The sequence below is a fragment of the Danio rerio genome, chromosome 20 (genome assembly GCF_049306965.1).
Source record: "Danio rerio strain Tuebingen ecotype United States chromosome 20, GRCz12tu, whole genome shotgun sequence".
Classification (NCBI taxonomy): domain Eukaryota; kingdom Metazoa; phylum Chordata; class Actinopteri; order Cypriniformes; family Danionidae; genus Danio; species Danio rerio.
The window spans coordinates 34,242,982-34,258,183 of record NC_133195.1 but is presented as its reverse complement, the minus strand read 5'-3'; the positions used below and the strand labels follow the sequence as shown (position 1 = coordinate 34,258,183).

The 15,202-nt window shown below is 36.4% G+C and overlaps 2 protein-coding genes across 25 annotated transcripts in view; both read left to right on the top strand.

Annotated features, from left to right (window-relative positions):
• Window positions 1-15,202, top strand: part of LOC141379311 (uncharacterized) — a 701,133-nt gene that overhangs the window by 629,326 nt on the left and 56,605 nt on the right. The gene's annotated exons all lie outside the window — the stretch shown is intronic.
• Window positions 1-15,202, top strand: part of sash1a (SAM and SH3 domain containing 1a) — a 315,826-nt gene that overhangs the window by 274,817 nt on the left and 25,807 nt on the right. For 12 of the 24 annotated variants that reach the window (XR_012395552.1, XM_073932584.1, XM_073932580.1 and 9 more), the window contains exons 5-8: window positions 8,537-8,574; window positions 8,836-8,922; window positions 11,215-11,327; window positions 13,463-13,564. Coding sequence is in view for 21 of the 24 variants with exons in the window: in XM_073932584.1 (XP_073788685.1) it covers window positions 8,537-8,574; window positions 8,836-8,922; window positions 11,215-11,327; window positions 13,463-13,564 (340 nt within the window). In the remaining 3 variants the exon portion in view is untranslated. The remainder of the gene's footprint in view (window positions 1-8,536; window positions 8,575-8,835; window positions 8,923-11,214; window positions 11,328-13,462; window positions 13,565-15,202) is intronic. The other 12 variants (XR_012395554.1, XR_012395553.1, XM_068215463.2 and 9 more) reach the window with 1 other exon arrangement.

Here is a 15,202-nt window from a genome sequence, read left to right as displayed (position 1 = left end):
TTCTACTTCTTAAGGGTGTACTCGCACTAGGCTACCCGAACCGTGCCCAGGCATGTTTGACCACCATTTCCCGGTTCGTTTGACAAGTGTTTAGGACCTACTCACACTATGCTATGTGAACCGTGCCCAGGCCTGTTTCCCGGATCGTTTGAGAAGTGTGAGTGCTCTGAATCGGGCTCAGGCAAAGTTCACTTGGCCAGGCCTGGCCCGCTTGTAAGAGGTGTGCCATAGCGTGGTTCACTTGGGCTCAGGCGCGGTACACTTATAGTGTGTGTGCAAAGCGCGCCAGAGCCCGAAACTGAAGACAAGATGTGACCTTTAAGGGATTGTTATATATAGATTTATTAATCATTCTTGTTGTTTAATGAACGCAAACTGTTGTAGATTATTAAAGACGCAAACCCCTCACTGCACAGCAGTTGCACCTTCAGCTAATCTCCTAATTCCTGCAGCACAAGGACTTTTGTTTATGAGCGTCAAAAGTGGCTGATCTTTTTGGCGAAATATTTGACCGTGTCACTGCATCCCATACGACTAAAACAATAAAACTAAAGAAATCTCCACTGGACTGAGCGAAAGCACTTACTGAACAGCGCATCATCAATGACGCAAGTGTGCCCAGGCCCAAATGTAATGTGAGTGCGGGCTGTCGGGGAACATGGGAGTGGGGACAAGTGTGCTTTGGCCCGGTTCAAGGCAACTGTACATAGTGTGAGTACGCCCTTAGTGCTCCAAATATAGTTGGCTGACCCTGCCCCGGTTGGAAGAGGTGTGCTAAAGTGCGGTTCAGTTGGGCATTGGTGCGGTACAATTGTAGTGTGAGTACAAAGCTCACCTGGAGCGTGAAACTGAAGACCCAACGTTCCTTTTAATGGTTTGTTTCATATAGATTTATTAATTATTCTTACTTTTCAATTAACTCAAACTGTCATAGTTTATTAAACATGCAGACCCCCCACTGAACATCAACTGTACCATCAGCAAACCTCCTAATACCTGCCACACAATGACTTTCAAGAACATTTATGAGTGTCAAAAGTGGTGGATCTGTTCAGCAAATTAGTTGACTATGTGTCACTGCATATCAAACGACTTAAAATAATACAAAACAATATAATTAAAGCAATCGCCATTGTACAGAGCGAGAGCGCTTCTCTTTTATTAAACTGAACATTTGCATCATCAATGACGTAAGCATGCTCAGGCTCAGAAGGCAAAAAAATGTGCGGGCCAAGTGAGAGTGGCAATTGTTCCTGGGCAGAGTACATGGCAATTGTGCCTGGGAACGGTACAAGGCAACCGTGCCTAGTGTGAGTACACCCCAATATGTCACCTACGTCTTGGATGGCCTGAAAGGGATTCAGTTAATAGCAAATGTTAATTTTTGGGTGAACCATGCCTTTAAAGGACAGTTTTCTGGTTGTTTGACTTGTATATGAGTGCTGACATCTCAGATATATGATCGCACATGTCAGGTCTGCTCTTCATCCTCCATCTGCTGCTGAGTGTAAGTGTAAGTGTATGTGTGTGTGTGTATATCAATGGGTGTGAATTCCTCCGTTTTACTTCTTCACATCTCTGTGCTTCCAGGCTTCCTTCCTTCCGTCCATTGTTCTTAGATGGTTAAGATGAAACATGGTGATTAGTGAGAGGAAGACAGACAGAAATTCAGACTTAAGTGAGACTCTATGAGTTTATAGTGCACAGGGGTGTTAGACAAGCTGACTTAAAGAACTTTATTTAGCATTATTGCTTAAATGAGCTGAAAATGACATGCATGATGTCATTGCTGCCATCATTTTGCTTTTTTAAAAATGTATTCGTCATATAGTGAGTCTCAGAATGATTGCAGTAACAAAGTGTGTGTGTGTTTTTTTTAATGATGTCAGAGCACAAACAGGGTTGTTTCTCCATGCGTACGGTCTGTGTTGATGGGCTGTTCCTGTGGGGTTTTAGTGGTCCACACGCCATGGGAAAGATTTAATTTTATCGCCATCATGCTTACTCTCTAGAGAGAAGTAGATGAATGTAAAACATATGGAGCTGACACATCTTTCATCATTTATTGGTCTCTGTGGTTTTAGGCACATGTGTCTGGTTTGACTGGTACCACAGTTGTGATCGTTTTAACACTAGATTTGATTGAAAAAAGCAGCATCTTAAAGCTTATTCACACAAAATCTATTGTAATTTACTCACTCTGTGCTAGAAACAAACACATTTTCAACTCTGTTGGAAACCAAATAACGTTACAGTTTATTAACTTCCCAAAACACACTGACACATTTCTTAAAAGAGAGTCTGATTTGTCTTTTCCTTTGACCTATTAATATTTAATCAGCATGTCATAACTTGACCTTCTGGTTAAAAGAGCAGACTTCTCTCATACTTGCGCAGGACTTCTCTAGTTATTTAGTGCACTTAAACCTACCCTTGCGTGTTCATGTCACATTCTAAAATCTGGTCAGTTGACTTATTGGACAAAGTCCCTTTCCAACTTTTGGACATTCAAATGTATTGCACAATATGGAAAAAGAATATCTGTCATTTAGTTGTATTATCATAATAAAGTGTTCTGTGATCTTATGCAAATTTATTTTTTTAAAAATCTAACCAAAAGCAATTTTTAAAGTTTGTCATATTATAAAACACAACCCCAATATAATTCTATGCAACCCTATTTCATAAACATCTGTTGAGAGGAATAGTCTGTGACTTAATCACACTGTACTATACAGGACAAAAGAGTCATTGCCAGATTACCCAGACTTCCTGTCTGTATGATTAGAAGGAAGAAGCCTTGGCCTTCAGAAAGGTTGTTCATGCTGGACTACAGAGAACCCGATGACAGTGAGAGAGATGTGTGTGTTTGTGTATCTGTGTTGCTTTGAAGACATATCTTTGTTATGTTGACAGAGTCTTCCTCTTGATACACACTACTGTTCAAAAGTGTAGTACTAGGTACTGAAATTCTTCTTCCGAGGACATTAAAAATGTTACTGACCTTAAGCATTCAAAAGTTAGATTTACAGTTTTATGTGTTATTATTATAAGTTATTTGCATATTGCAATAAGGTGATAGAAAGGTAACAGTCATCCAGAGAAAATATGTGTCGGAGTGTGTGTGTGTGTGTGGCTTTAAGGAAATCCCTCAAGCTCTGTTTGCCGTGACCTCCAGTGAAGGTCATTTCCTGCACTCTTCCTTTGCAATTTTTGTATATATGTGTTCTGAACTCCAAAGCCAGGTGTTAGGAAGCAAATCAACCAACCAATGGAAGGACACCAGGTGTGCCCTGGGATAGAAGGGTTTCTCCTCATCAGCAGTTTGACTAGAGGAAAGAGGAAGCCCCACTCCTAGCTCTGAAAGTGCAGAACATGCATCACTGTAGTGATGCACAACTGATGAAAGCAGCATGATGTTCATCTCAAAAAGATAATCACCCCAAAAATAACATTTACTCATCATTTAGCCAGCCTCGAGTTTTTCCAAACCTGTTTGAGTTAAAGATATAAGTTGTAAAATAAGATATTTTGAAGAAAGCTGAATATTTGTAAACAAACACTACAGTGTAAAACCCAAAAAGTTAAAGTAACTCAAACCATTTGAGAAAACCGATTAAAAACAAACCATTTAAGTTCAAAAACTAATCCTAATGAGTACTCTGAACTTAACCCATTTGAGTAAACGAAGCAATTTGAGCACAGTAAAATCCAATAAGTGAAGAGAATCCAAACCAACAGAGTACTGTAAAACCCAATAAGTTAAGGCAACTCAAATGGTTTGTAGCAATTGGTTTCCTCAAACGGTTTGAGTCAAAAAAAAAAAAAAAAATCTATACGAGTACTGTGAACTTACTCAATTTAAGTTGAAGTAATGAGGTATTTAATTAACTCATTACCTTCAACACTGAGTTCAAAACTCTTTTCAAATGAGTAGAATTAACTTTCAGTCCATTTTGCATTACCCCATTTGATAAAGTTGACTGGTGGATTTTACAGTGTATAAAAGTCAGTGGTTAACTCTTCAAGATTTTTCAGAATATCTTATTTTGTTTTCAACAGAAGAAAGAAACTCAGGTTATTGATCAAAGGGTGAGTTAATGATAACAATATTTGCAGTTTGGGGTGAATTATCCGTTTAATTTGGGAGAAATTACATGTTGGCACATTAATTTGACTGATCTCAAACTCTGGAAGGCCATTTTTTTGATTATTCCAAATTAGGTAAACGCATAAAGCAAGCTCTTACATTAACTCTTACAGAATACAGTTGATTTTTATTCCTTAACATTTTGGATTATAAAGTCAGCTGATAACCATGTTCTTCTAACAAAGTTGCTTTTTTAAGTGTTCAAACCTCACAGCTAGATTGTGTGAGTAATTGGTTAATGCTTGCAGTCTATTATAAACAGTCCAAATTCAAAGTAGATTCAGAGAGTTTGTGTGGAGCAGAATTTGCTGCAAATAGAGCCAAGCTAAGCTTCTTTTGTAAAAGAGCACAACACCATGTTTCACTTTGAGACGTGAGATGCTTGCAAATAAAATTGCTCGAAAATATAATTATTGTCATGTAATGTTCTCCTTGTGTTGACATGGATTTCCTCCGGGTGCTCCGGTTTTCCCCACATTCCATAGACATGTATGTGTATACACATTGTATGTGTGTGAATTTGAGAGTGTATAGGTGTTTCCCAGTACTTGATTGCAGCTATTAGGGCATCCACTGTGTAAAACATATGCTGGATAAGTTGGCTGTTCATTCCACTGTAACCCTGGATGAATAAAGGGAAGTTAAATGAATGAATGAATGAATGAATTGTCTTGTAATCATTTTTGAAAGTTTTACTAAATTTGGTCATGAGTTAGAGAAATAGCTTGACTTTAGTTTTAATACACTTTACCTGTCAGTTTGAGTGACATCCCTTATTGTTATCAATCCAAAATAAGCTCTGCGTTAAATTAAAGGACACAAATGAAATATGTAGAGAAAGTAAGAGTGCATATATTCCAGTGTCAAATGTTCTTCCATCACATTCTCTGAATAACAATCTCAGCAAGCCAGGGATTCCTTTATTTCAGAGCTTGTGGACATGACAGTTCCTCACAGTGTAGGAATGCAGCTCACAAGGCTAATATTCCACTAGGCGCACCAGTAACGACACAGGACACCCTTCGAAAAGAAAGAAACTGACAGACTGTAACATGCTTTTATTGTATGCTGGTCACACATACAGCACCATCAATAGCAGAAATCCTGAATGGAGCCTAATTTACTGAGCTGCTCCTCAATAGGGCCTTTTTAGCACGGGATGCAGTTAGCATACAAGCAGCAAGACTGCCTTTGGATTCACTGTGGGGTGAATGAAAGGTTAAACAGAGAAAGTTTGTATCACCATGGCAGCATAATGATATGATAATTCAGGGAGGCCTCTGTCATGCCCTGTGTCTCAAACACACACACACCACGGTAAAAGAGCAGCGTTGACGTCTTTATTTGGTCATAGTGCAATGGACGTCCTGAAAAATGCAGGAATGTGTGCTCTGTTTAATAACACATGCACATTTTTACAGTCATTGTAATGACATGTAACATATGACCTGCCACCAAACACACTATGTGGATACTGATAGCTTTAGCACCGAGGATGTTTTTGGGACACATGGATAACAGATGAAAAGCAGACATGCATGCACCCGTGATGATTTAAATTCAAGCCACTGGTAAAAACACTGTCTTCCTGTGGAGAAAACCAGAACATGGGTGCACGAATGTGTGTGTGTTCACATACGCTTACATGACTGTGTCAGTGTTTACTTTAGTGCAGACGAGGTTGAGATTGTTTACCCAAGGATGAGTGAAAATCCACCACTCAGATGAGAAAACCACAACACATAGACATGCATGCTTGCCTTTCGTGTTCCCGTCTGTAGTACTAGCATATGTTTTAGACAGAATGTTTTCTTTTTCTCTGTTTTGGGGTTGTTTTCTCTCGTTAGCGCTTCACACATGGCCTCATTTCATGCAACATTTTACTACTTGACCGTATGACAACGTCAATGTGATTTATATCTAAATCTAAGACAATGTAAACACTAGATATTTTCCCATGCCAGAATAATATGGCTGGTTTTATTGTGAAAAACCGAAAGACTAGATATGAATTTCCATTAATGTCTATAATAGTCCCACTTTTTTAATATAACATGTTTAAATATAGATTACTATTTGAAAGTTGGGATCGGTAAGAGTTTATTTTGAACATTAAGATCCAATCCCAATTCTACCCTCGGCAGCTGGAGTGCTGGAAAAAAAACTGTAAAATAACATGAAAATTTACTTTAAATTACAGAAAGTTCCTTAAATTAAACGTTCTATTTAATTTCTCTAATTTAACACCTGTATTTCATGGTAAATTGTTGGGGTGCCGGGAAAAAAAAACCTTAAAATTACGTATTATTTACTTTTACATCTGACACTTGATGACACTCGAATGCCCTATCAGAAAAGACTAGTCACTGGGAGCTTTTTATGGTGTCTGATGTAATGTTAATGTTGTTTTTGTGTGTTTACATTGATGAATATGGCCACAGTGTAAATACACAGTATAGTTACGTCTTACAGTACATCTTATTGCTACATTTTATTGTTGATAACAGGATATCGTTGGCTTCAGTGATTTCCTGAAGATGAGTATAAAAAAATGCAACTGGAATAACTACAGCAGTCGCGATTGTCAATCTCATATGAAGCAAGAGATCACGATGACATGTGGAGGTGTTGTAGTGGTGTCCGTTTCTTAAACAGGTCACATACCGGATACGCCGCTCAGCGCCGGGACACGGCACGCACATGACAGCTGGAAGTATTGCACACCAGATGCACACATTCGCATGTTATATAAAATTAAACTATTGAGATGGCGCTCTGTGGTGCATCAGAAATATGAGCAGTGTCCTTAGTCATGGCTGGGTGCCATGGACAGGGAAAGAGTAGGGTACAAAAATAGTATTGGAATTGGGCCTTATACTTTTAATTAGCAAGGATATATTCATTTGATTAAAAAGTGAAATTTAGTATTAATGTGACAATTTTATTTTTTTTATTATAGACTTTCAATATTTATTAAAAAATGCTGAAAAGATTTGTCTCAATTTAAGCTAAATCATTATATAACAATAAATAAGATGTGACACTAAAGACTGGTGTAATGGGTGTCTGAAGATTCGACATTTTAAGCAGTAACTGTAAAAGTACTTCACAATATCACCTTATTGTAAAAGTGTAGCTTTAGTGAATGTGTGTGTGTGTGTGTGAGAGAGAGAGAGAGAGAGAGAGAGAGAGAGAGAGAGAGAGAGAGAGAAAACAATATGTCAAATTCCAGATGTAGTAGTATAAATACATTGTGTGTTTATATACAGTTTTTAGCATCATTAGCCCTTCTTTAAGTTTTATTCTTTTAAAATTTCCCAAGTGCTGTTAAATAGAGATTTTTTTTCAAACATAATAGCTTTATAACTAATTTCTTTTGTCTTTGCCATGATGACAAAACATAATATTTTACTAATTATTTTGCAAGATGCTAGAATTCAGCTTAAAGTGACATTTAAAACTTTACTTGGGTAACTAGGCAAGTCACTACAGTACAACAGTGGTTTGTTTAGTAGCCTGTCAAAAAATGTGATAATATTATTAACCGTAGCAGAATTATTATTTTTTTTATTTCAGCCCAGCTAAAAGAAAAAAAAAACTTTCTCCATTAAAAAAAAAAAATAATTAAAATAAAAGGATAGAAAATGCTATGAAAAATGTCCGTGCTCTGTTAAAAAGTGCTTGGGAAATATTTACAAAATAAAACATTTCACAAGAGCACTTCCAATTTTGTAATTCAGCTGCATGCTCTTATATAATGTTTTATATAATCTGACATTAGATGAAATGTCTGAAAAGCATGACTACAATACATTCAAAGAAATGCCTTCCTCTAGTTCATTACAGATGTTTTGGCAACCCACCAACTAACCAAGAATAATTTATTTTTCAAAAGTTTAGAGAAGGTGTTTTTATATATGATGTGTGTTTGTTTTAATCATGTTCTACATAAATACGAGTAGGCCAAATAGGTTCTGTCAGTATCAATAGAAGATCTGTAAAATCCTAATGTTTTATTTTCACCCATTCTCTCAGCAAATGAACTCTAGTGTGTTAGTTTTGTTATTTTGGTATTTTCCAAGGGCACTGCGCCCCAGTGGAGAAGAGTGGAAATATAAACAAGCAGTGTCTGTCCTGCTGTGGTTCTTATTCTCAGTCTCTTTCTCTCACTTTGTCTTTCTCGTCTCGTTTCGCTGCATCTCTGGAGCTTCTCTCATCTGTGCCCTGTGAGCCTCAGGAGCCTGACATGTGCTCTAAGCAGCACCACACTGCCCTCTACTGACACACAAATACACACTGACAATCGGTGGGGGTTTGTTGGGAAGCTGAAAATACATGTTTTATTAAATGTGTCTTAATTTTGGTCTTTTCTGTGTTTTCCATCAGAATTTCTCTGCACAAATCCAGCTCTGAGGATGGATCAGGTTTGTGATTAATTATAAAAACAATTTATATTTATTTGTGGTGATTGGAGCATTTTTTGAACTATTTAATTATTTATGCTGGAATGTTCTGGTGTTATGGGTCACTGTGAACACTAAATAAAACAAAAAACAAATGCACACATATATAGATGCAATAATTGAGTGCCTTTTTTTTTTTTACAAAGCAGTGTATTTAGTAATTTATAGTGTCTGTACAAAAGTAAATGCGTTTGGTCCTGATGGGTTTCTCTTCACATGCAGGAAAATGGGACAACAAGAAGAAAAACAAATCCTTCTGGCAGAACTTCCGAAAGTCACAGAAGGGGGTCACAAGGCAAGCGTCAAAAGGTAATAAAAACAAACTCACTGCATTTTTCTCATGTTACATCCCTTCATAGCTCTGCAGTTTGCTCACTTGTTTTTATTGTTCTTAGACCATATTTGGGGTGGCAACTCTTAGAAATATAAACAGTAGATGAATTAGGAGCTTAAACTGTAGTTATAGTTTCATCTTTCATCTAAATGGCCCATCCATTTTTGAGAATGATGGTTTTCTTTAGTGTAGGTCTGTGATGGTATCACATTTAGTTGTCATTACAATATATTGAATTATAACAGCTCTACATTTTTTCTATTGCTTTATTGTGTACATAAATATACAGAGTAAACAGAAGAATTGTATAATTGTATAATTGTAAAAAAAAATGAACAATTTACAATAAGGTCTTATTAAAATACATCAAGTTAATGCATTGACAGTGAGAGAAAGCTACATTTGTTATGAAAGTTAATATTGTTTTATGAACTCAATTATAAAACTGAACTTTAGTATTTATCGGCTTGATTAAACAAAATAGTACATTCATTCATTTTCTTTTTGACTTAGTCCCTTTATTTATCAGGGGTCACCACAGTGGAATGAACCATTTATCCAGCATATGTTTTACACAGCGGATACCCTTAACCCAGTACTGGGAAACATCCATACACACTTATTCACACACATACATTACGGCCAATTTTGTTTATTTAATTCACCTGTACCGCATGTCTTTGGACTGTGGGGGAAACCAGAGCACTCGGAGTAAACTCACACTAACATGGGAAGAACATGCAAACTCCACATAGAAATGCCAACAGACCCAGCCAAGGTGCGAACCAGTGACCTTCTTGCTGTGAGGCAACAATAGCTAACCACTGAGCCGCCATGTCGCCCCAAAGCAGTAAAAATTTTTTGAGTTATGAAACATTACCTGAGAAATTCACATAATTGTAATGTTTTTATGAAATAAATTGTATTAAATGCCTTGGATAGTTTTCATCAGTTCAGTTTAATTAGATAATGTCAGAAAATGGAGTGGGAATAGGCCTGTAATGAGTCAACAATTTTCAGTCTCTATGTCATAGGCCAGATTAACATGCAATTCTTTATATTTCAAAAATAAATGGGCAATTAAATTTTCAATCAGTTGGTACTGTAATTAACACCACAGTTGTCTAAAGCTGCGGTTCCCAAAGTGGGGGTCGTGGGACAATGAGAGGGGGTGGCTTGGTGATTTCCAAAAGATCAAGTCAGTTTTATTGAACTATTTTAATAAACGATTAAAATTACTATATTTTATCCATAACCTTCAGAAGATAAAAATAGTTACATTAAAAAAACATAAAAATAAAAAGGCACACATTTTCAATTGTTTTTACACTGGATTGCGACTCCTGGGGGTTTACATTAGATTATCCTTAAAGCAACAGTGTCATTTGCAGCAGACTGATTTTACTGCACCAGCCTAAACCATGGACTGGAGGATGGTCTAAGATGTTAATCTCCAAACTTAAACCAAGAATAGACTTGTGCTGTAAACACTGTGCCCACCAGTCTCATTAGACAAGGTTAATAATTAAACAAATAAATCAATGTCTATAAAAAGTTATATAGTTGTTAGACTGTTGCACTTTTTTTGTCAATATACTCATGTTTATATAACCCTGTTGGTGTGTGTGAGCTGTTGCATTCATCATTTGTATGTTTGTAACCACCTCTGAAAATGGTGGGGGTCGTGAGTCACTGGAATTTTACTTTTTTCGGGGTCGTGGGCTAAAAAGTTTGGGAACCCCTGGTCCAATGGGATAGTTCACCCAAAAATGAAAATGATTGCATAGTTTACTCATCCTCGACTTGTTCAAAACCTGTTTGAGTGTTTTTCTTCTGAAGAATGTTGAGAAAAAAGTATCTGAGTATCTTTGTTTATATTTTGGATTTCAGTGGCTGCTTTTTCCCAACAGAATGTTTTGCTTTGTGTTCAACGGAAAAAAGATATTTATTAAAGTTCAGAACCAACTGACTGTGACTAAATAAAAGAGGAAATTTTCACTTTTGTGTGAACTATCCCTTAAATTAATAAATGACTGTTCAATATACTGTAGATGTGAAGCTCTCGCAATAACAATTTCGTGCATGTTCATTACTGCAATCTATTTTTTTTATTTAAACATCTCCATTTCAAATCTAGAATAAATGTTTGTTAATTCAGCCTGTGATTTAAATGATTTAATGCGAACGATCTTTCTATTCTGTATTTTATCTCTGATTGTACGCTTTATTTTTACATTTTTTGCCTTGTTTTCTTTTCGAACCTGCAGGAGAAGACATTGGCTATGTGGCCAGTGAGATCACAATGAGTGATGAAGAGCGAATCCAGCTTATGATGATGGTGAAAGAGAAGATGATCACTGTAGAGGAAGCTCTGTCACGGGTAAACGCGCTGAACAGTAACACAGCTTCCCTGGCTTACATTCATGTGTACTAACCCTACTTACCCAGACTGATGCCGCCCTGCTTCTTCCTCCAAACACACACCCGCTTACATACACTCACACACATACAAATACAAACCCATGTGTACTGACCCGCATCTGAGGGCTGCAGTTGTAGTACCTAGAGCAAGTCATGTTTTGTTGAGATGAAGGAGGGTCTTTGGTGATTAATTTCTGAAGTAGGGCTAGCTGGGAGTGGTTGGATGGATCTCTTCTATCCGTTTTCTTTGTTCAGATGTGTTGTGTTACTGTAGGTCTCTTTGTCATTTGTGTTTTGGGATCATGATTAATTATCATCTGATAATTGTAGAATATGGCTTCCTTCTCTCCACAAGGCTGACGTTGATTCCTTTAACCAACTGGGTTTTCTTTATTTAAATTCTCTCTGCTTCAGTTTTTTTTCTTTTTCTTTGGGCTGGTAGTTGATTTAGAAGTATCGATTGACTGGACCTCAAGTTTGAATCAATGAATCAATCACAAGCCTTTGTGGATAGTTGACATCATACATGCCGTAAGCATGCATGATTATGTGTCTGTCCTTGTGTGTGCTTGTTGGAATGCAAATGTGTCTTTCATGTTCTTTACATGTTCTCTGTTCTTTTTGTTGTGTATTTCTCTGCGTGTGTTTAAGTCCACAGGTGTCATGCACTTTATTATTATTTTTGGTCACACCTTATTTTGATGGTCTGTTTGTTGAATTTAAGGTACATTACATCTACATGCCAACTAATCTCATTAGATTATAAATAGACGGATAGGTTGTATAAATATAAAACTTGTAACATTTAATTAAATGTACATGCAAACAAATAGATGCTTTAAGTGATGTTTGTGGTCAGTAATTTTCAAAAGAATGTAAAACACAGTTAAACATACAAGAATTTGAAATATTATTAAAATAAAAAATAAAAAAAACTATTTGTATTTTAAAGATTATTTAAATTCTTTGGTGGTTCTTCTGTGTCGCCCAATCATCAATAAATCCTTTTGTGCTCATCGATCAATAAACACATCTATTCTTATAAACAATAAAAATAGTTCTGCTGCTGTTGTATTGTTGTGGAAATCATGATAAATATGTATTTCCAGTTTTCTTTAATGCTTTTAATTATAAAAGACTTTTTGTCACACTCACTTTGAAGCAGGAGTGCCCAAACTTTTTTTTTTACAAAGGGCCAAAAACCAAACTTTATTGAGGCTAGTGGGCCAAAGGTAAATAATAGTTGCTATGGGTGATTTCCTAATTTATTTAATAATGTTTTAAAGAAATTACTAGAAAACATTGCTTTATATAAGTATATATTTTTTTACATTTTATAATAAACCTGTAAAAACAATCTAATTTATAACAGAATTACACTAGTTTTTGTCTTGATTTGGTCGCCAATGCGTTCTGCATAATTCTCTCTCCATCGAGTGACTGTATTTATATTTTTACAAATCATATTTTGTTACAATATTTAATTAAAACATTTCATTTCACTTTGCTTTTTTGTAGCTCAGCAATATATTACAAACAAACAAAAGAATGTTAAATTAGAAATGATGATGTGTTAAAGGCACATCATTCTCACTCTGCTCTCAGATGTGATGGTAGGCCAAATCAAAGGTTACAAATTTGGCCCGCGGACCCTACTTTGGGCTGTAAAAATGCAGGGTTCCACACAATTCAACACAAATCAATTAAGTTGTCCCCCCAAAAAACTCAGGAATTTTGTTGATTCAGCTCATTTTAAATAAGTAGTTTGAAAAAGCAGAATAAACACTTTTTAAGTGTATATACTATATAAAAGTATAAATTAATTTAAAAAAAAACACTGACCCAAAATTGTGATACCTTTTATAAACACAAATGAATAATGCATTTAATAAATAAAACCAAAACTGTTTAAATGGACTTGACACTTCATGTATGTGTGTTCTTTTGTGTTTTTGTTGGTGATGGGTGAGAGCTGTCTGTGTGTCTGTACGTGTTTGTATAGTGTGTTCTCTCACTGTATTTCTGTAACCGATAGGGGTGTGTGTGTGTGTGAGGGCGAGGGGGCGGCTCTCTTTGACCTCTTGTTCTCCATAGTTAAAGGAATATGAGAGGAACAGGCAGTTGAGCAGCAGTACAGACACAGCAGAGTGGACTGATGGATCCAGTCCCACTGTTAACCTCTCCTCCACCTGCAATGTAAGTACTATACCAAACCACCCAGACTGAGTGTATACAGGCCCATGTGTTTACAACATAACCTCATTCAGTCACATCAAAGTTTCTTTTCCTCCGGCAGTGAGAGTTAGTAATGTCTCTCACTGTACTGACTGATGTTGTGTGTGTGTGTGTGTGTGCGCACTGCAGGGAGGTTAAATCTCAACAGACCACACTAGTGACATTGTGGCTTATAAACTTAGGCAGTGGCAGTCCTTACGTCAACCCAGTTCATCCCCTTTCCTACAATAACTGCACTGAATATGCGCTTTTATTTGTTATAAACTTCAGAAATCATGAATGTTAGGATGCTTTGAAGTTATCATAGATTAAATGAGCACTCGGGGTGGTTTTTAATGTTGATTGGGCTAATTCTTTTGCATTTATATTTGATCAAAAATCTGAATTTATTAATAAAAATATATAAATGAGAATAAATATAAACGCCATGAGTTTTACTAAGCTGTTTACCCAAATAATGAACGTTATCATCATTTGACTATCCAGCCTTTGAGTTTCTTTCTTCTGTTAAGTGTTGGAAACCAGTAATTGTCAATGGCTGCTGGTTTCCAACATTCATTCTTCAAAATAACAACTGAAGTGTGAGTAAATGCGAGCAAGTTTCATTTTTAGGTGAACTATCCCATAAACATGGCTTTTATTAGGTCGCTTCTATGGTTTTTAACAAATATTTGCAATATTATGTTTATGTAAAATGTTTTAAATGTACTGAGGGCATCTTACACCATATTTTGAAGTACATCATTTAAAAGCTAATAGGTTGTGAGTTGATATGGAGACGCTGATGTAATTTTACAGTGGTAATGAGCATCTGGCACTGCTGTCTTACTGTAAGACCCTCTAGTTATGATGTCGTTTCTTCTTGGCATGGGGAACTGGCACAGTAAACATCCCCTGGTGATTAAGTCATAATGTGAGTCTTAGTGAAGGGTGATATGTGGCCATTTCTGCCTCTTGGCATTTTTTCTGCTTTGAAACTAACAAACCATTGAAATCGGTTCAGTTTGAAATGGCACATTGCTTTGGCTGTAGTTCAATTATAAGGGTATGCTTTGTATGTACAATATGTGCGTATGTGTTGTTGGTTAAAGCCTTGATACTGTAGGTTTAGTGGATTTAGTTTTCCCCTTTTGGAGAAATAAGCTGCCAGTACACAAATACACATAGTTATTATGGAAAATATGAGCAGGGTTCCAGCCTCTGCAAGTAAACATACACCTTTTGGTCTAATGGTCAGCAGCTAAGCTGTTTTTGCAATGCTTTCTGATGTTAACAAACCACAGCACTGCTTTGCTCAGCGCTTGCAGCTACAGAATGACTCACTCCGCCCAGCAAATCTTTGTGTTGGCTCAGAGGAGTCACTGACCGTCCCGCTGCGACACTTTCTGCATCTGCTTGTTTGTGTGGTCAGTGTCACTTCATATGCAAAAGGGTCACAACAGAGGAAACTCAAGATCTGTTTTGAGCTGTATTTCTGATAATGAGTTTATACTGAATGTTAATTACTGATGTCGTTAGTTTGTTAGTTTTTTTCTTGGCTATTAAAAATACTGCCTTCGAAATAGGTAAAAAATATATATTTTTAAAATACATATTTTG